The sequence below is a fragment of the Hyposmocoma kahamanoa genome, unplaced genomic scaffold (genome assembly GCF_003589595.1).
Source record: "Hyposmocoma kahamanoa isolate Upper Pololo Valley unplaced genomic scaffold, ASM358959v1 88, whole genome shotgun sequence".
NCBI lineage: Eukaryota > Metazoa > Arthropoda > Insecta > Lepidoptera > Cosmopterigidae > Hyposmocoma > Hyposmocoma kahamanoa.
In genome coordinates this window covers 13,939,971-13,962,450 of record NW_020654466.1, presented here as the reverse complement: position 1 = coordinate 13,962,450, position 22,480 = coordinate 13,939,971, and the positions used below count along the sequence as shown (strand labels likewise).

The window sequence follows — 22,480 nt, the reverse complement described above, 5'->3', positions numbered from 1 at the left end:
AGCATCACTGCGTTTCAGTTTAGCAGGGTTCCGTAATTTCACCAACACCCTTTGTTGGTGAAATTACAGGCACATTTGAATTGTCAACTTATGTCTCAGGGTGACGGGTGCAGTAGCAGTGCCTCTCAGATCTTTGTGATTTAAAGTTTTGAGGGACACTACAACTGTTATGGACTGGCAAGTCTCGTACCACCAGGCGTACGACTTGTTCCCGTTAATCTATTTGAGGTATGTACGCTAAAACAGATTTTCATTCAGTTTAAAAAAAATGGAAAATATTTCCTATGGTACGGTTTGATACCATTAAATACCAAGCCAGTACTGTAACATACGGAGTCCATTAATAGTATGTCCCATATGGAGTATATGAAGTCCTGGTAGACTTTTTTCTGTCTCTCTGAGGATGACTGAGGCTATGAACAGATATGGGTATAATATGTAATGAACGTATTTTAAAAGGTGAGATTCTCTCTGCAATGACTTTAATACTGTAATAAACTCCTACTAGGATTTCACAGATATGTATTCTTTGTTAAAAGATTTCGAATGGGAAAAAATGCCATAAATCACGTGTAAGAAAGCTCACAAATGGCCAAAGAATGTAGGCTGTGAAATCACAGATCACGTGTTACTAACTGCCAATGGTCCGTACCAAAATTACTGTAACGTTTTTATTCTTGTTTACTCGGTCAGTATTTTTGTTACTTACGCAAACTATAACAGTCACACCCGGTGGAAAGTGGTGATGTAGCAGAACAGCATGTTTACGTTTCAATTGATTATGTTACGTGTTGCAAAAAAAATAATAACCTGCCGAATGAGGGCCCAAGGCCTGGTTACTTTATCTTATGCTTTTTAACTGCAAAGAGGTAACTCAGTAGTATTTTAGGCACCTCGCCATTAAGATTCACCTAATATTTAAAATATGCAGGATGTAAAATAACGGTCATTCTTCTTCTTCTTATTGTGGTAAAAGGATCTAAGATATTCGCCAATTGTTGCTCAGGGTGCGCTAGACGTACAGGAAAAGAACGGTACGTCATTAGGGGAGGCTCGTTTTGTGCACCCCATGGTCATTACAAAAATGTTATTTGTAAATGCGAAACGACAATTGTTTCCCCACAAGTCCCATAGATCGCACACGTTTTGTATCGAACCTTAACGAAGTTTGTCATACTCTCCTGACAAGTGGAGGTGACAGTTATGCGTTTTAGTAGTAAACTTTTATACACGGTTTTTAAGAATTTGAGTTTGTTTTTGGTTAAAGTAATTTATATATTAAATTTTACTTGAAATCTACATAAACAAATTGTAATAATTACATGATGGTCGGGACTATATTCCAAAAACAGAGTATATAACATGATAAAAACACTTTTTGTTACATAACTACAAAGCTTCATTTTTGCAGTGATAAAATTAATACCTGACAGGATAGAGTAAACAATAATATATATATAATTAAACTATAAAGTGCTTAAAAGCTCACAATTCACGCGATACACGCATTTATGTTTTGAATGTGTAAAATGTCATCATAAGTCTAGGTTCATTTGCTTAGATTTCATTAGACAACTATTATTGTCACTCATATTCTCAGTACAGAGTACCAAAAAAAACGTCCTCAAAAGTATGTGGAATTACATCTATTTGACAAGTTTTTTTGAAATCGGTTACCGGAAAGTACGCATACCAGGATTCATGCCCTAGTTCGCCACTATACGGAGCTTGACAAAGGAGATAATAAAAATCGGTTCTCGCTACTCAAAGTATATTGAGAGAAAAACGCCTTGAATTAGAGAATAGCAAAATCAACCATTAAAATAATTGCTCCATTATAATAAAATGTAGGCGCTATTTATAAAAATGAATCTTCATGCATGAACAGCCACTCTTAGAGGTGGATGATTTTAAATGGGACCACTATGGAGATACCCTCTTTTCAACAAAAAAAGAATCATGAAAATCGGTTCACAAATACCGGACTTATCGCGTAACATACATTAAAAAAAACAAGTCGAATTGAGAACCTCTTCCTTTTTTGAAGTCGGGTAAAAAGTAAACTTGTTATGTATTGTAAGTATCGCGATGTACTTGGTTCGTTTTCAGAGTACTCACTGAAACTGAATTAGTGACACATTTATACAGTAGGGCTATAGAAAGACATTTCTAATAATATTTACATTTGTTACCGTAAGTTGAATCTCTGGTTGTAGTTCATGTTTAACTACAAGCGTATGTGATATATAACGTGACTATTATTTTTTTCTCTCACTTCGCCTGTAAATTTATTATTGTTATAAAAATAAAACACGTTTATGATAGTTACGAAATTTTTAATGATTTATAAATAAAAAAAAACTAAACAACAAGCGTAGGCTAGTGTTCCACCCCTATGTTGTGAATATTCCAAAGATTCGCACGAAGCGTTGCGCTTCCACATTTATATGGTGAACGGTTATGAAGTGGAGTTCCCTGCCTGCAGGCTTGTTTCCTGAACGTTATAACTAGGGCCTTTTCAAGGCGAGATTGAATAGCGGGGACGATGGTAACGTTAGTGATATAGGACTTTCCAAATTATATGTTAAATTAACTTGCCTACTTTACAAGTGCATTTCGTGCCGTGAGATCGTAACTGTCTTATTTATAATAATCTATTAAGATTGTAACCCCGAAAAGATAAAACAACCGTTATTTCAGAACAATGCAAACTTTACTAGTAAAATGTTACTTTGAAGAGTTTTCCTAGCAGTCATAAAACGAATCGTTTCTCTCGAGAAATAGTAAACATAAAGATTTCCCGGACGTTGTCTTCGGCTTCGGCTAATGTTTCATCTTAACGTATTTAATGGAATTAAAACAAACAGTACCTTTACAAAATTCTTTCCATTTTTTTATAAAAGAGACCTTTCGCATACATGCCCCAAATAGATTAAGATGGACCTAAAAAAAGGGTAACTGTAAAGTATTCCTTCAAGAGTTTTTTTATAAAATACCTAGTGACGGGATGAACAATTCGTGTCAAGCGACACGCCTGTCGTTAACAGTTGCAGTGACATTTTGAGATTCCAATCGCAAAGATCTGAGGCATAAGTTGACAAGTCTCGTGTGCCTGTAATTTCACCATCCCTTCCACTTACCCTTCAGAACCAGAACGCTGTAATGCTCATATTACTGCTTGACTGCAGAAACAGATAAGGTGGCAGTACTTCATTGGACGAACTTTTTCACACGAAACTCTACTGCTACTACTGAGTACATACCTTTAGTAGATTTAAAAGGGACCTCAAAAAGGCAAGGTCAAAAGACAGTGACAGCCAGGCGTGATTGCTTAACTCTAATATCGAAAAGCCTAAGTCCAAAAACGCTGAGGTTTATCTGTTTGACCAGGATGGTTTTAGTGACTGTATTACCTCTGAGGAGACTTATATTTTAGTAGAAAAACATATATACTTTAATATTAAACTCCATTCAAAACCACACTATTTAACGTAAACTTCAACCTTTGCGTTGTAGAGTACGGGCTCTGGTTAGTAAAACTAACAGATTTTCTCTCGAAACGCAGTTAACTGAATTCGAAACTCGCATGCATGATTTTGCGGTAAAAGCTCGCCTTTATGTTGTTTACAATAGTGATGAGATGTTGTAATGCGATTGTAGACGTGTATAATATTAGTTTAGAAAACGCAGTATTTTTGATTTACGTAGTTTAGAAACCGAACCTATAAATTCTGGCATTAATCGTTTTAACTAGGTATTTTCATATTTTTGATATTCATACCATTCCATATAATGGGTTTAAAGAATAAGGAAGACTTTTCGTAAGAGTTTTTAAACATACTTACGGTAATAGACCTCGATTTTGAAATGAGTATCAGAAGGTACTACCTTGTATCATTGCACATCTACACTAAAAAAAAAAACTAAATATGTAAAGACATAATAGTTACTTTCACACAATATAAATCTTGTTTCATTTTCATACGTAGCCTACTAACACACTGCAATAAAAACAAAAAGCACTAACTTTACTGCGGCACATTTCTTCTTACAAAAAAAATTACAATAAATTCTTTCGACTTATGAACTTCACGCACAATGTACTTTACAAATTTACATAGCGCAGTTAGAAAACTTTTGAATTAATATTTCGCTAAGCATTTTAGGACTGTACTATTCGATGAATATTGCGAACACAATTTGTTGCCTACAGTTCTCTGAACAGGAGAAATATTTCTTCCGATTTCCACGCACGCCCTGCAGCAAGGTTTCAAGATGTAACCACCTGGAAGTTGATAAATAGATTGACCTGTTTTATAAATCAAATGAACTAAAAATGCTGACCGAAAGTCCAGATTCAGGTTTGTCAAAGTGTGATGGAACGCAGCATATTAGGTGTATACTGCGCTCGAAGACACGCAAAGACGATGTTGGAAAAAAAAAACCAAGCTGAAATAGGACTGGGCTGGACACATCTGTCGCATGCACCCACAAAGATGGGCACATAAATATATTGACACTTGGTTGATGCCGGAAAATAGCCAGCGATGATGAGGCAGACCAAAAAAGAAATGGCGGGGTTACTTGTCCAAATATATAAGATTTTAGATAAAAAAACTAGTTGCATTTCCAACATTTTGGATGACAATACAACATCATCAAAGTAATTTAATAAAGTTAGGGGGCGGATAAAGTGAAATCTCTTACATGGAAAAAAGTTACAATTATTTTGTGCTCCACTAATATAATAACAAATTTTTGGAAATTTTTACGTATATTGACTGATATATATATATATATATATATATTGATATATACCTGACATTACGTCAAACCGGGAACTACGAAAGTCGAAAGGAAAGGCCTAGCAATGGGACAGAATAGGTTAATATTTTTTTTACAAATTGTATCTACAGATACTGCTGAACAAACGAATAGTGTCTACTATGCTAAAAGTAATCTAGGATGGTACATGTGATAGTTCATAAAATTCTACAAAATTAAACTTGTAGTAACATGCACTAATTTACGTATTTCATTAATAATTTTAATGACTCGCTTTTAAATGATTTTGAATAAATACATTACACTAAATTAAAAATAACACCAAGTCAATGTTTAAGTATTTGTGAGAATTGAGCGGAATTTTTTTTTTCAAAAATTCATTAATTTTTTACGACAACGTGCAAAAATTACTTCATTATACTGCATTTCGTTGCCTTACTTCTCAAACTCGTATCTTACAAAGAGTGATTATTCAGGAGATGGCAAAACTTTCTATTTATTTTAAATTTCTTATCAAGAGTGCTAATTTGGATGCATTACTTTAAGAATAGGTAAAAGCCAGTGTGTGAATATGAAGGAAATGTGATGTGAATCAGCCTGCGAAATTTGTATATAAAATCCATTTTTTGCACTTCAGGAACTTTTGCTTTTAAATGCGAGTTTGAGAAAATAAGGCGACGATTTCCTAGAGATGAGGTAATATCGATAAAAAGTTTTCGATAATTTAATGGAAAAATGTATATTGCGTGTATTCGTTCTTAAAGTATGAATTTGTATCATAGGCAATGAATTGATGTCAGTGTTATTACTTTTTTGAAACGTATAAATTAATGGTATGATAAATGTTTATTTAAATATTTAATAATTATAGTTGTGTGTTTTATGCCTTCCATATAGCACAAACCAGTCATCACTTCTATACTTCCTTCAGAATACGTCAGAAAAATAAAACTATAAGAGAGAAACTTTGCTTCAAAAATGAATTACGCTAAAAATGGATCCACTTTACCTCATCTCTCTGACAAAAGCCAAATGAAGTGCCCCAGGGACCATCTTGGTTTGTGTTTAGTATAATTGAACGATAACTTCACAATTAATTATAAACCTATAAAAGTAACTTTCTCACAGAGTGTACACACTTGTACAAATAATACTTACAAAGCAGCTGACTAAACAAGATTCGTGTTATCAGTTTGCATTTCCACATAACTGCTATTTTATACCACTTACTATTAAATCTCTCTTATTTCTGACGCATGGTTTATTGGTTGCGATGCACTAAAATTATTCAACTGTGCCTGTTAAGCGCCCAGTTACACGACACGAAAGTTTTCGCGCGGAATTACTCGGAATAATACAAACGCGCGGTCGCCGCGTTGCCGCCGCGTAGACCGAAGACAAGCCAGCCTCACTAGCGCGCCCGTGACGCTCATTTAAGTTATAACGTAAAGGGTAAATAAATAGAGCGTATTTTGCCATGACAGTTAAACGCACGCGGTCGCGCGGCATGAGCGCGGAAATTCGTGTCGAATAATCGCGCCCATAGAGTTTTCTAATCTCGTTAAGTTACAGTCATAAAAATACTCAACTGTAAAAATTTATTTATTTTGTCTACATTCTATAAATATTTCATAATATAATTTTTATTTACAAAAAAGGAACCGACTTCAAACTTTGTATATAATATATACATACAAACTGAAACTAAAAAGGTAACAATCGGTTACTAGAAAGTGTGCGAAACCGGATTCATCCCCTAATAGAATCACCGAAATCGGTTCACAAATAACAAATAGCCGGAGTAATCACGTAACATACATAAGAAAAATACAATCGAAATCAGAACCTTCTCCTTTTTTTGAAGTCGGTTAAAAAAGATTTCTTAGTACCGAAAATAGTTCGTTATTGTGAAGTAAATTACTTTGTAATAAATACGATGTTAAATTAATTGTGTAAAAGGAGGCTTCTAAATGTATGATAATCGAGTTGAACGGAAAGAAAATTGTCAAGAAAAAATATTCTTATCCGCTGAGAATATTCATGCATGTTTATAATGTATTGTTTGTATATTATACCTATCTCTCGGTAAAATGGAGAGAGACTACGTACCTCACCTCACTTGCTAGATTTCTGACATACCTATTTCTGTGTGCTAGTTTTTATTCAAACATATTTAATTTTATACTGCGTATCAGTTTGTAATAGTCGGAGGCTGGCAAGTCTGTGATGTTCCTTTTATGATATTTCTATTGGGGTAAAAAGTACTACTTAAAATTTAAATTCAGCTCTATAGAATTCGTAATAAGATCGCTTGTCTAAATAAAAAACGTTTGAAACAGACTTGGAGTTGTAAAGTTTTTCTTTCAAACAGATGATTACTTAATGTAAAAATTTTAATGAACAAATTCCAACTATACAAATTGTGACCTCGACGTGCAAGTTTTGAGTTAGGGCAATGCCCTAACATTCGGAATTTTTATTACTTAATATGGCTTCAAAATACACACAAATTATACAACGGATGAAGCTTATAGTTATATAATTATGCGTATCGAAATATTAACAACCAGTTCTTCGCACTTGGCCTGGCTACGTATTTTCAAAACTACTGTGTAACGCTACATTTTAACTTGACGTTGTGAAAAGAAAATGTAAATATTACTGTATACTCTAGAGAAGTTTGTTTACTGTCTATATGTGAAGTGCAGATATTTCGTATTTCTAAAGGTCGTAAGTAATAAAATATTGTTCGATTGAAACCCTGACATTTGTTGGTTTTTATTTGAGAGGTCACCAGCTACTTTAAAAAACTTGTCACGTTTTGCGAATAAAATTAATATAAATTTTCAAATCCAACAATTAACCGTTATGGACAATGACTTTATCGTTCAATTCCTCTACAATGCAAAAGCGATTTGTAGACAATTCATTTCTAAATGGAGACAGAAAACATCAATCTCAGAATGTAACTGTAACATTAAATCGCTGGGCGTCGAGAAGGCGAGACGAGACCACTCCAACGGAGATGAAGCCCTAATAATAGAGGTCGGTGCAATATCTATCGCTAACAGTTCTTTGATTGAACATCAACCGTCGTTCGACGGCTAATTATCAGCGATACGCCATACTTCCAATACCTCCAGCTTTTACTCATTCAATTTAAATTCCACCTATTTGGAACGCGTCTGAGATATAAGCGTTGTCCATATCTCGTGAGTTGAATTTGCTTCCCCGTTGCAATTAGTTTCTGGTTTTCAATCGCATCGCTTACACAGTGCTAGTTCTTCGGTGCAACAGGTCGTAAAACTGAAATCCGTAATACTGTTCATTGCAAAACGTTTTTGCATTACTCATAGGGAATACAAACCTTCGTAGACGGATCGGATTCTAAAGCTGTCTCTGACGCAAGTATTTTGTAACTTATACTAAAACGGTGAATGCACTTGTGAATGTCGTTGCGCCGCCGCGGCCGCCCGACATCCTACTTTATTAACTACACAATCACGAATTCCGGCCACGATTCGCCACTTCGTCAAAGATAAAGTGGTACAAAAGTTATGGTCGGACCATCTGGAATTCTTTACTACTTGAACTGAAATAATAGCTATCGAACAGTTAGGTTCAAATGCTGGTGTTCGATAAGCAAAATGCTAGTTTGAAAGAAACTTTTATTATCCAAATTTTACAATTTTTTTTTATAAAATATTAAATAATGATACATGGATACCTACCAGAAAGACTATTTATTTACTTATTCATCCATTTCATTGATTTGCATTAATTTACGTTGAGGGACAAGAGCAAACATGTGCACGGGGTATATTTCATCAGGGAAACCCGATTGTATATCAGATGCAATAACTTTAAAGCTAGCTGCATCTATTATTTTATGCATAAGTTCTAAAGGTCGAGTAACAGATGAATCGTCTTCGTCGTATTCCAGTTCTTGAGTCGAAGTTATGTTTTCTTTTACGACCATTACTCCATCTGGCGCTAATGATGAGGAGCATCGTTGAAGAAAGAACAAAGTATCATAGTCGTTGAGGTAACCAAGCACCCATTGACACCAAATCAAGTCGTACTTTTTTTGTGGTTTGAAGTTCTGAAGCGATACATTGTAAAGTGCTCCCAACTTGTCCTTATTTAGACTGCCGAGGGTATCTCTCGCATAGCTGATGAACTTTTCATCTTGCTCGACTAAATCGATTTTATCAAAATAATTGGTTAGCAGACTCTTGCTGATCCGCCCAATTCCAGCTCCGCAATCCAATACAAGTCCTTTCCCTGGGGGATTCGCAGATGAGAATATTCTATTCAGAAACGCTCTAGAACCCTCGATATCCGTATCGGAAATGTGACCATAGCCGCCTAGAACTCCATCAATTGTAGGGGGAATATTGGCCCAGTAGTTTCTTGCATCTTTATAAAATTTACTCTCTGGTTTGGAAATCCAGTCAGCCATTGTTAGGGCCTAATAGCATTTCTTATGTGTTTGTGATTATTGTTGAAAATGTTCTTTTTGAATGTTCGACTTTATTTTGAAAGTTGGGAATATTGTGACATTGTAGTGACATTGGATAGTTTTTTGTTAACCAAAGATAATATTCATTTATAAAAACTGTAGGCCATTGATATAAATACATCAAAGTCTTCCGACCAAAGAGAAATGATACGAATTTTTCAACGTCAAAGTTTTTATCAACTTTATCAGAATTTTATAGTGGCAATTTTTCTTGTTGCAGGCGTTGATCGCAGCTGTGAACGAAACCGCAGAGGAGGACATTCGAGATGCGCTAAAGGCTCAGACGGATCATCACCTGGCTTTAGTGCCGAGAGGACCTAAAGTTGTCAGGGACACAGTAGCGTACAACACTACTGTCAACACCGATGATACGGTAATGAATGAAATGTTGATCCTCGTTTATTTATAGTTCAACGAACAAATAAAAATACAAATACTTTTGAGATGGAAATTGTCAGATGTCAGATAGCATAGCACTCTTAAAATTTTTATTCTTTTGTGTTTAAGACCTCAGACTGTTGTATAAATATTTAAATATGTTTATAGGAAGAGCTTCGAGCCTTGCGTCCGGATGGAACGCTCGTAACGGAGACCCGACATACCAAGGAGCAAGAGCGAGTTTGTGACGAGGAGCTTTCTAAGGAAGAGGTGAGAGTTGTATTATCCTTGTATTCACTATGTTTTTCTTCTTAGGGAACAAATGGTATGAAAACTCTATAAATTTCCTATCTTTCCTGCCCCATATTCAACACTAGATTGTCAAATTAGAACCTGCGGCCAAAGACACAACTTCAAAATAATTTAGTGTAGTCCTTGCATTATTTACTTTGATACAAATGATTTCCTCGTTCCGTGTGTTGTCTGATGTGCATAGCATTCTAAGTTATTAATTTTTGATGGTGTTTATAAAGTATTAAATTTTACTGTCGTCCAGGCCCGGTCGCTGGCGAGCGATCATAGCATAGTGCGGGAGACGGGTGGCACTGAGCGGCGCAAGCGCGTGGATCTCGAGCGCAGCACTGACCTCATGGCGGGCGGCCTTCGCGTCGCTACACACGTGCACTCTAAGTCTAGAACAGAAGAAGGTAACAAAAAGAATGCTTAGAAACATATTGTGTTTTATAGCATTAACTTGCTTTTGGTTGGAGATTAGCATACAAAGTAGGGTTTGCTGTAATCGTTAAGCCTTCTAAGCGTGTTGCCTATCTTTATATCCCATAGACCCTATAGACTCTGCCGCTGATAGAATTGTTTTTATACAAATTGTAAAAGAGTTATACATCTAATGCTACTGAAAAACTAAATGTAAATTCTTAGTCCATAAACAACGTGACCGACAATGATTCATATCAGTCAAATTAATTGTCTCTTGCGGAGCTACGTCGTGTTAAAGGGGCATGTGTGTCATTCCGTGTACATAACATAAGTTTGTAGCCAATAGTTGTTCTAAGTTAGGAAATATCTACAATCCTAAATCAGCATAAATTATTATTTTCTCGCAGTGGAGAGAGAAGGTCAGCCGAAAATGGACGACAATTGGGACAGCTTATCAGTGAGAATGCGACGGCAGCGCCGCCTACGGCTTAACGGTAAGACCTAGAACTATCGCAAACATACGTAGCGCTATTCAAAACTAGATGGCGCTGTCATAATAACTTAGTTCTTCTACTTGACGCTAGCTGTCATATACGTTGACACAGCATGAATTCTAACCCTGCTTTTAGTTCGCCCGTATGTTTCTAGATGGCACTAAATAATATTATGTAAGACGAGCCAGACCAAATAATAGAAAAGAGTTCTGCCGCCGTTACTTGAAAGGGCGCTTGTGACCAAAACTCAAAAGCGAGGAAATAATGTTTAAAGAAATGAAATTAAAAAATATCTCCTTTTATCTTACGGTAACTTCATACCTTATCTAATCTACCTATTGTAAGAAAAAATAAAAATAGTGACAGATCGTTCCTTCTTTTGCTGATCTCGTAATAAGTTACAATTAAAAAAAAGTCACTTGCGGCCTTGTAACTAACGGCGGCAGAGTTATGCAGAATGAAATTATTTACACCGTTCGCTGTTGCGCTATTCTTTATTGTATATTTTTTAATTCATTGTTTAAATATAAATTTCAATTAGGCAAGAACGAGCATTACCTAATTAAATAAAATTTTATGTACAGTTAATTGTAGATAGTTAATTGGGAAGTATTATTATGTGTTGAAACTTGACTAAAATATATTATTACCCAAATTGGCTCCATGTGTGGACATCAATGGGGCCTTTATTGTTTTTGCTTTTTATTAAATCCAGTATCCAGGTAAAATCGTACCCGTTTAAATCTGCTAGAATGAATCCGTTCTAATAACGCCGAAATTGAGAATCAGTATCGTCCGATCGTTATGTTAATGGATAACCATTTTAGTGTCAACTTGCCGGCCTTGGTGTGTGTATTCCGCGTTGGCGGATAAGGCCAAGTTGAGTACTTGGGACCAAAGGAAATATTGCAAAAATTAAAGATAAAACGTTGCTATAATAGTAAAATAATAATGTACAGTTCGGACAACTTACTGACTATTTAAAGACGCCTGTGGTGCGCCTTATATCGTTTTTAGTGTGTAAAGTGTGGACAGCATACATACGCATTTCTGTGTGATATTTTTGTTAAATTGTCGTAAAGAACAATTAATACATTTTCAAGAAACAATGACAAGAAAAAATATTGTGAGAAGTGAGACCTGAGACGTGAGGTCTGAATGTAGGTACGTAACTTATTTTATCTGTGCGAGATTGTTTAATTTATAAATTATAAAACCTACTTGAGAATTTTAATGTCCGAGTTACGCGTTGGTAATAAATCTCATGCTTTAAAGTACTAACTAATTAATATAGATAAACACGCAATTATCCAACTTAACGTTCAAAGTCACGAGTCAAAGTAATTTATGCGGAATACCTAAGCTTTGCGAATTAATTTACAAGCTGCCTTAAATGCGCCGGCGCCGTGGGCAGATACAGGCACTGATATGTTCCTGAAGTTAATTAACGGTTCGTTTTATATGAGACAATCTATTAGGATTATAATGGCTGTATAATCGTTTGTATTTGGGAAAAATTATAAATTTACGTTCTTATTTAACTTGGCGCGTCAACGCAAACGGGATCTTGAGCCTCAGCAAGCTGAAGAAGTTTTTGCGCTGTGTTCTCAGCTACTTGCGACTGAAAAAAAATTGTATCTTTTTTATAAAAAAATCGACCTGAAAGGTTTGTTTGTTAGCCAAGTTTGATTGAAATCGGTTTACGGAAAGTGGGTGAATCCCCTAATTTCCCACCCTTCGAGATGGAATATTTTCTTCAAATTTGAATAGGACTGCTACTGTTAGGTACCCTCTTTGCACAAATGCCGGAATAATTACGTAACATACACAAAATATAAGAAATATAATAGAATATAATGATTTATAGAGTTCTTAGGTTTTCGCGATTGTTACACATAGTAAATACACGTAAAACTATTTTTCCGGATTTAAATCGATGGTTTGTGTGAAAAAACAAACATACTCGATTTAATTCCGGCACTCGATGTTGTTGGCAGAGGCAGGGCAACCTGTTGACAACAACGTCTAGGATGCTATTAGCGCTGCCGTGCACACGGATCATGAGTGAGGCAGCCCTCTTGCGAATAATGTAAAAAAAACAAACGAATATGCACTACATTGCTTTGATGCACTTTGATTGAAACTCTGCAGTGTCGCGAAAACACAGTCGGGTTGAGAATGTCCTCGTATTTTTAAAGTCGGTTAAAAATAGCCCGATCGACAGGTTGTCAATCAGTTGGACAAGGTGTCCATTTGAGACACGACGACAGTTACCGCTAGAAAATCCAGTGAAGATCTCGAAAAATGTTAAAGGCGGAAATTTAAATTTAAACAGTCGGTGTTGAATTTATATTTTTTTTACATCAACAATGTTAAATGAGTGGTCTTTATGATATTGTTTATCTACTGACTTTAAATTACTTAGAGATTAACAACTTTAATATGTAAAAATTCTAACGGATTTTATATGTATTGTAACACGTAGGTAATTAAATGCGTATGCAGTGGTACATAAAAGTATGGTAAAATTAAAAACAATTTAACAACAAGAAGACTAGTAACAATACATGAAAAGTGACCATGAGATCAAAAATTTCGATCCAATATGCACTATGACTTTGATGATAACCTCCAATTACTCACGGAAATAAATCAGTTATATACAACTAAAATGGTCAAAGTACATAATCTGAGCACACTCAAAGTCGATATCCAAGTCGGCCATAGAAGAAAATACTCCTTATTTGAAATACAATAGTTGCTTCAGAAATGGGTTTCCGACTGACATGTCAAGGTATAGTCAGCAAAATATGATTAAATAAATTGTAAAATATTAAATGAACTTCAAATTAAATGAAATGATATTAAATAAAAACGTTAATTCAGTCCCTACACGTAAGTCGGTTGAAGCATCGTGTTGAAAAGGTTAGCCAGCCTAGGCACTGCGTTACCTTGCCTAGCTGTAACATGGCTGTAACCGGTGTGCGCCACGAGGAGGCTCGGTGGCCCGTGTGGAAGTCCTTAAGTCGTCTTCGCACACAGGTACGACGCTGCAGAGACTCGATGTGTAAATGGGGTTTCAGGGATACTAGTCAAACCCAATGTGTCTGCGGTTCCCCAACACAGTCCATGCAGCACTTATTGTTGTACCCCTTGTGTCCTAACACCTGTACGAGGGATGATCTCTACGCGGCCACGGACAACGCAGTCAAGGCAGCAACGTACCATTCAAGGTCAATATAGTCATCAAATTAAAGAAGTATCGACACGATAAGAAGAAGTCCCTACACGGCATCGGGTCAGAATGGTGCCTGTAGCAGACTGTAGAAATAGGCTTCGGGTGCTGTAGAGGAATGAGCAAGATCAAAAATGTACTTATAGTTTACACAATAAATTTTTTTTTTCTAAAAGAAACCGATCTCAAAAGTTACCTTATCCGCTTTCGCTGTGCTGAAACGCTTATGGAAATCCACGTCAAAACGAATCATTATGATCCCAAAAATAGGCTAGTTGCTGCACTGCCGTCCTAATTAAAAATGTACAGTGCACTGGGCAGCAGTTTCATCTGTCTGTATAACGTTTTATTTTCATTGGAATGACACCGGATTTATCCCCTTATTTAATACCCTTAGAGGTAGTATATTTTCTTTAAATTTGAATGTAACCACTTCTGAGGTACCCCTGTTTCCAACGAAAAGAGACTCATCGAAATCGGTTCACAAATGTCGCGTGACATACACACAAATACAATACAGTAGAATTAAGAACCTCTTCTTCCTCGGTTAAAAATAGAAAAAATATTAAAGCAGCCAAAATAATGACAAATCAAAGAAAATAAGTTAAAAGAAAAAAATATAAATTAACACTTAAAATAACCTCGATCGGAATAACGTCCCATTTAAGTCTTTACTAAATATAATAAAGACTTAAATGGGACCTTAATATCGATTCTATACTTGAGATGTATTCTTATACGGTCCTATACAAGACATGTTGACGTATTATCTTATATTACTTAAAGCTTTAAACTTACCATTGTTTCTTGCTCATTCTTCTCTGGGGACTCTGTATCATTATACTAAATCTACGGTCTGTATGAAAAACAATACTCTAAAATACTGTGAAAATTAAAACACAGTTTCTGCCGACTGTACATCCTATTTGTCACAATGCGCGTGAGCATCTATTAGTATCACACCGCATTCGACCTTGCTACGGTTATTCTACTGTTGCTGTTGCTACGATTATGTATAGTTTTGTAACTTGATTTATTAACTTGATGTTCGTGATATGCTAATATGCCTTTGTCTGCACGACAAAGAGTGAAACTTGAAAATCTTGGAACTTTTATTATATTATGTATTTTATTACTTTTTATTTGTTGTTATTGAAGTTTATTTATTTTAATTTTTGCATTTATACACGTGGGATGGTTTAAAATGCTTGGGTCAATTTTACTATTAAATTTTATTCATTTATTTCCATATTACCAATTGTGATTGTGTCGGTGAAATAGTTAAGCCAAAATATATAGGTTTATTTCTAAAATATTAATAACCTTTACTCTCGCAGGACTGTTTATGATGTTAGTAATAACATCATAAATAACAACTTTTGTTCCATGATGTTTTACATAACATATTAAATTTACCAAAAATACTCTTTTCAATTTTCGTTGCACCATCTGACACTTTTTAGATCTGTATAAGGTGGTAAGGTAATAGTATAGAAAGTTTAAACGTGCAGGCGTTCTCTTTATCTTTTGTCACTTTTGTTATCGCACAGATTTATCAACTTGTCACAATTTATAGCGATCTATTTAAATATATTTATTTTTGTACGAAAGTAACTATGATGAATGATTAAAAATCGTGGAACAAAAGTTGTTGTTAATTATCTTATTAATGACCTCCTCCTTAATATTTTACGAATAAACCTGTATAAATATTCGTCACTTGGAATCATAAAAGAATAAAATATATGATCAAAATCTATCCTTAACTTAGAAAATGATAGATATAACAATGTATCTACATCGTGGCACACTTTTGTAGATTACCTTAATCATATCGGTTTTTGCACTTCCAGATTATGTAGATATTTTTTGTAAGTTGAAATAGTTAAAAGATTTTCATACATTTTGGTATTTTCGATCCAGGTTAAACCCTTAAGATTAGTTTTAGCTAAACAGTGTAGGTACAAGCTACCTCACCTGCATACATGATGCGTTGTTAATTGGGACACGTGGGCTCAAGTTTGTGTATCTTGTTAGCTGTTTGCTTACCGACTGTTGACCTTACTGATCTGCTTAATTGTTGCGCAAATTTACAATAAATATTTGGGCATTAATGTGTATAAAAGATTATAGTTTTTAGGTTACCTAGTGAACTAAATTATAAGAATGAAGTCAACATTGAGAGTTAAACTACAACATTGAAAGATTTATTTACATAGTAGTTTTCCTCTTAAAATATTATAGATAGTAACTATGGATCTACGAGCTACTGACGTAATTCTTTTATTTCTAAAAACATTAAGTGCCCAGTTACAAGAGACGAAGGTATTCGCACGGCCGCCGTGTCGCGACCGTCCAGTTACCACGCCTTCATGTACATTAATGGCGAATCTGAATTCTATTTATTAGGCAACAACATTTAAATTCTTCTCTGAATAATACAACCGCGCGGTCGCCGCGCGGGCCGCCTCGGACTCCGCCTAGCGAAGGCGGTCGCCGCGCAGGCCGCCTCGGACTCCGCTTAGCGACCGCGGTCGTAACGCGGGCCGACGCGTAGACCAAATTCAAGCCAGTCACGCCCGCGTGCCCGAGATGCCCATTTAAGTTAAAACGTAAACGCTAAACAAATAGAGCGTATTTTGCCATGACAGTTATTAGGCAACGCGGACTCCGCTCTATGACCGCGCCGGGTGAGCACGATAAAATTTGTGTCGAATAAGTCAAGTCGCTTTTACTAGTATTATTTAATATGTGAGGTCCAAAGAATTATGTGTAGTGACAGTAAAGCTTGAATACAATTTCACCTAATATTAAGCGATGTAGCCGACAACACGTTTGTCTAGTAACGCACACACGTATGCATAAAAGCTGCTAAAACGTATTAGTAAGGAATAATATAGGGACTGGAATTTTACGTAATATCTAGTTATTTTTCTCACGGTTGCCTCTATAGAAATAACCAATCAGAGTAAAGCTTGATGTTCTTTAGTAGCAGTAGTGTGACAGAGTTCGTCCAAGGAAATACTGCCACCTTACCATTTGTGTCGCCAAGCAGTAATGTGAACATTATTGCGTTCCGGTTTGGAAGGGTAAGGGTGCTGGTGAAATTACAGGCACATGGGACTTAGCAACTTATATCTCAGGTTTAAGGGCGCAGTGGTAGTGTCGTTACGATCTTTGCGATTTAAATGCTCTGAGTGGCACTGCAACTGGTATGGATGGCTTGTTGTTTGCCATCCAGACACACGACTTGTTCGTCCAAACCCTTGGTATTATAAAAAAAATGAAAAATTGTTTGTTTTTATTTACTGATTTTGCTTTTAAGCAGACTTAGCCACTTTTTAATAGGTTAGAGATCTAACAAGTATCTTTTATCTATATGATTATATGTATGATTGGCTCTCATGTCACACGTTATCCTACTTTGACAGTCAGGGAACCTATCTTGTAAAGATCTAACCTTATCCTAGATTTAATGTTTTGCTGTGAACTAACGCTTGGAAATAAAATACATTAATATTATGTTACTTGTGACTATACCGTATTAGCTGCAATGATGTCACGAAATTTTCAAAAATCTCGTCAGAAATGCAACAAAACTTTCCTACAGTGGTAATTTACAATCCGTCTTGAGATGCGACTTTCTCCTACATATCCGGCGGGGTTTGGCAAAACCGGGTGCCCGTAAAAGTAACCATAAAACTGCCATTGCCTGTTATGGTAAGTCATTGGGCCTACGCTACAGTCGACTACAAAGGTCAGGTGCGCCACGGAATGTCCATCGTGGATTGTTTGAATCAATGTTTACTAAAAATTGTTAATGGTAGTTATAAAAACTGCTGCTCTTTTGCCCTTATAACAAAACGTAACCAAATTTATATGAAATCTCATAAAAGTCAATAAAAAATAACATAAATAAACGGTTAACAAGTTCTTGAGATATGCGATAATAAGTGTGTGTTACGTACAAAATATTTCATCATCAATCCATTTATGCGTCTCACAGCTGAGCACGGGTTTCCTCTTAGAGTTTAGGTCATAGTTCGTCACGCTGGTGCAATGCGGGTTCGTGACTTCACACGTTTTCCGAGGATTGTAAATCTTTTTTGATGCGGAGGTTTCATCACGATGTTTTCCCTTACCGAAAAACTCGTGGTAAATTTTAAATTAATAAATTAATACAAAATATTTGATAACATCTAAAGAACTTTTCATTGTTAATTTCACCGATTTTTTTCTATCGAGGTAAGCAGAGAACACACTCTAGTCCAGTTGCTACGATCATGACACATACATTATTATACAATACTTTAATCGATATCATTACTTTGAAGTCAACCATCAGTTTCTTACCTTTTACGGAAAAGTTTAATATTACGGAATATTAAACTTTTTATATGTTGAAACTTACTTAACGTAACTTTTACAAAGTTAACATACTTGACTGGCTTTAATAAATCACAGGTTTAAGTTTTATCTGTATTTCATGAGTTAAGATATGCCTAACCTAACCATTACAATTTTATCATTAAAAAGATAAAAGTTACTCTGACGACAAAATGTTAATTTCAAAGATAATTCAAAACTACTCGCATTAGTGTAATATTCAGTTTTAATGATCGAATCGTGTTTGCAATGACAAACCTGTCCTGTTAATTCTTACTTAATATCTCTATTAACTGTTATTAATGCTTAATACGTATTTATAGATTAACTGTTGCTTTAATTTTTTTACGAAATTTATCTGGAAATCGATTTGCTAAGATTTGGTGTTTTAGCTCCGATTTTTAATATGACCCTGAGTCATGATTATTTTCATTAAAAGTTAAGTAGCAAGTGCTCGATTAACAGCTGTTTTGATAACAGATTTGAAAATTAATGATTATTTCATAACATCGCAAACAAAAGCAGAGTATAGTGACCTAGAAATTAACATTCAGTGAATAATTTGCCACACTACTGTCAAGTATCGGTAAAATAAAGACTTTATGAGTGCTTGCATTCGTGACCTTCGATAGTTTGGCAAACTTATTGACTGAACGATTACGCCATAGCATGTGTGAGCGCGAAGATGCGAGGCGCGGCCACTCCGCGGTGAGAAGCGGCGCGCGCGCTCGTGTGTCGCGTGTCTCAGTACTCGAAACTTACAGACACGTTTGTTCCCAGAGCACGACAAAGATTACATCAAGCGGCCCCTGGATTTTGACGTCGAAGAAGAAACGCGCAAGAAAGAAACCTCCAAATGGCTCGAAAGTCACTTCGGCAGTGATTCCCGCTCATCACACGACTCCATTGCAGAAGAAATAGGACGTCGACCGGAAACCACCTTCTATGTCAAAAACAAAACTGCCGAGGACGAGGGATATTACGGAAAGACTTCATCTTCCGTTCCACCGCCACCCGTTTATGGAGATAGGGTGCTTCGCAAGACAAAATCTGCTTCGACCCCAACTGACGAACGACCGCCACCTCCTGTTAACAAAACAGGAGGGTACTTTAAAGGAGTGGCGGACTGGTCACAGAGGCGTGCTAGTAAACCGAAGATGCCTGAACCACGTAGCTCATCACCTTCGCCCCCAGCGGCACACTCCCCGTACGCCAGCAACGACCGCTTGAACGGATCCTTGCCCAGACACGTTTACGGGAAGCGTGACTCGCCTCAGGGAAGGTCATCGCCAATCGGTCGTCGTCATCCGCCCTCGCGCGACGACTCCGCCTACGTCTCTTCGTCTACAATGCATAGTCCGCCACGCGGATCTCCATTTCGGCCGCTAGAAACCGACCGCTCCTTCCGTGAGCCTTCGATCGAAGACGACTACAGGCCCGTAGCCCCCGAACGCAAACGACACTTGAAGCAACGTCAATCAGAAGAACACCGTTATGACAGTGGCTATAGGAGTTCCTCTCGAAATGAGAATTCGGGTCGTTCCCGTGATAGCCATGAAGAAGGAGCTACTGAACCTCCTCCAGATTACTCTCCGCCGAGGGAACGTCGGGGCAGTTCGGACAGAGACCGCACTCCGCCTCGTCGTCGAGACCGTGATGAACGTAAACAAAATCAAAAGACACGTTTCGCTGATAATAGTCGGCGTCCTTCACCTGCTCGCAAGTCGATGGGCACTGCAATCGGGAACTCGATAAGGAAGTTAGTGGGCAAGATTCGCTCGGCGTCGGCAGAGCGGAGGGCGCGGTGGCGCAACTCGCGGTCGCCGTCACCGGCGGAGCACTCGTCGCGCACGTACAAGCAATACAGCGGCGAGATCGCGCCCCCCAACGCGCCACCGCACCGCTACTACCTCGGAGAGGACCCTTTCGCGCCCAGCATCTACGGTCGCGAGCACAAGTACGAGGGCAGTTCGAGACGCGCCGCCGCTGCCGACGCCCGCGATCACCGTGACCGGTAAGTGGCACCCCCACATATTATTTGTTTTCAATATCTGTAACAAAGAATGCAAATAAGTATCACACTGACTTATTTAACTCACGTTAACAAAAAATATGAGGCTTATTTTGATCGATGACCAGTAGTATTTTATGATTAACCACACTAGCTTAAAACATAGTGAGACAAAACGTAGTACATTAAATTAATAACGTAATTGTGCCTTATACAGAGTGTTGTCCTACAACTGATCCATGACACCGCCTACATAAGAAACATGGAGCATAAAATATAATTAATGTTTGTTGTTTTTGGAATTATCATAAAGTTACGTGGAGTTTATCGGACATGAGAGATTGCATATAAGGATTGCTAATGGGACGATAATGGCGCTTTGAACAAACTTAAAATCTACTTAATTGCTAAAATAAACAAATCTGTGGATCTACTGCTTACATTTTAATCAATCTTGGCAAACAGTATTATAATGAAAGATATGTAAAATTAAACATCTAATACCTATTCTTAGTTCGTACTCGATGTAATGACAATCTTACATATGTAGTTAATGAATAACTTTCCGTTCCAACTGTAGCTAGATCGCAAAATCATTATCAATAATTGTTTCGAACAATCGCCTTTAATAATAAATCGCAGTATTTGAGGTCAACTGGAAAAATGACCATTAATTGATACCTACTTACCTTACTCCATGTTGAATATAAAGCTATAATACTTCATTAAGAGTTTCACGATTATTTTATATACGACGTATTTTATTTTCACGACGTCATTGAATAGCGAAAAATGTTGCGGCCAAATCTTAGCATAAAAATAGACCTAAGGAGGCACAGTTCCTATTAAGTCGTTTAGTTGTTCGTGTTAAGATATATTATGTGCAGATTACTAGTAAGGAAATTAAAAGCTTTTAAAATGTATGGAAAATGTTTTAGTGATTTAAAAAAAAATTGCTCAAATTGAGATCATTTGGGTTGTAAATTACGATTATGTGTGTGTAATTTTGAAGGTATATATGTAATTTAAGGAGACTCTGTCAAAACATTATTTTTAATATTTTATAGATGTAGCTTACTATTGATTTTGATTAGTTAATATCCGAAATTAGACAAAATTTACCTACGAACTTTTTTTTATGAGACCAAGTAGTGGGATGAACAAGTCGTGCACTTGGTGTTAAGCGACACGCCTGTCTATAACAGTTGCAGTGCCGCTTTGAGCTTTAAATCGCAAAAATATTTGGGGCACTGCCACCCCGTCACCCTGAGACATGAGTTGAAAATTCCCATGTGCCTGTAATTTCACAAGAACTCTTACCATTCAAAATCTAAACGCAATTACGCTCATATTTACATCTTGGGGCCAGAAATAGATAAGATGTGAGTACTTTCCTGGACGAATTCTTTCGCAAGGAGCTCCACTTTTAGTTAAAGAAAGAACGAAAGAAAGACAACTGTTTATTACACAAGCACAGACACACATATAAACAAAACAACAGAGGAATAATAATAATAATAATAATAATTATAATAATAACAATTCAACATTAATCTTTTAGGCCGTCGGAGAAGCGAGAGTCTAAAATAAATAATGACATAATAATAAAAGAATTAAAGAAAAGAAAAATTAAAACAATTGACAATGCAGTACCTAATTCACCGTTATGCGTGTCGCGCTTGGTGCAATCGGGACTTGCTCAGCTTTAGCCACAAAAGGCTTTTTAAAAACGTTTCGTGGCGCTGATTTTCAGCAAGCCCGGGCGAATGAGTCAGTGACAACAATAAATAAACAGTTACGAACTTACGTTGTTATTATGTGTGGGCACATATTAAAAATTGTAACAAGCAATTTAATTTGAAATACTTATATTACTATTATTCATGTCAAAAGTTAGTACTGGCGCAACAAATTCTCTATCATCGTCAGCCATACGTTTAGGTATATTGATA

At 36.4% G+C, this 22,480-nt stretch overlaps 1 protein-coding gene across 2 annotated transcripts in view; it reads left to right on the top strand.

Annotated features, from left to right (window-relative positions):
• Positions 1-22,480, top strand: part of LOC113235578 — a 182,604-nt gene that overhangs the window by 157,414 nt on the left and 2,710 nt on the right. For both annotated transcript variants that reach the window (XM_026471322.1, XM_026471321.1), the window contains 5 exons: positions 9,528-9,680; positions 9,854-9,955; positions 10,242-10,392; positions 10,810-10,896; positions 19,298-20,531. In XM_026471322.1, the coding sequence (XP_026327107.1) occupies positions 9,528-9,680; positions 9,854-9,955; positions 10,242-10,392; positions 10,810-10,896; positions 19,298-20,531 (1,727 nt within the window). The remainder of the gene's footprint in view (positions 1-9,527; positions 9,681-9,853; positions 9,956-10,241; positions 10,393-10,809; positions 10,897-19,297; positions 20,532-22,480) is intronic.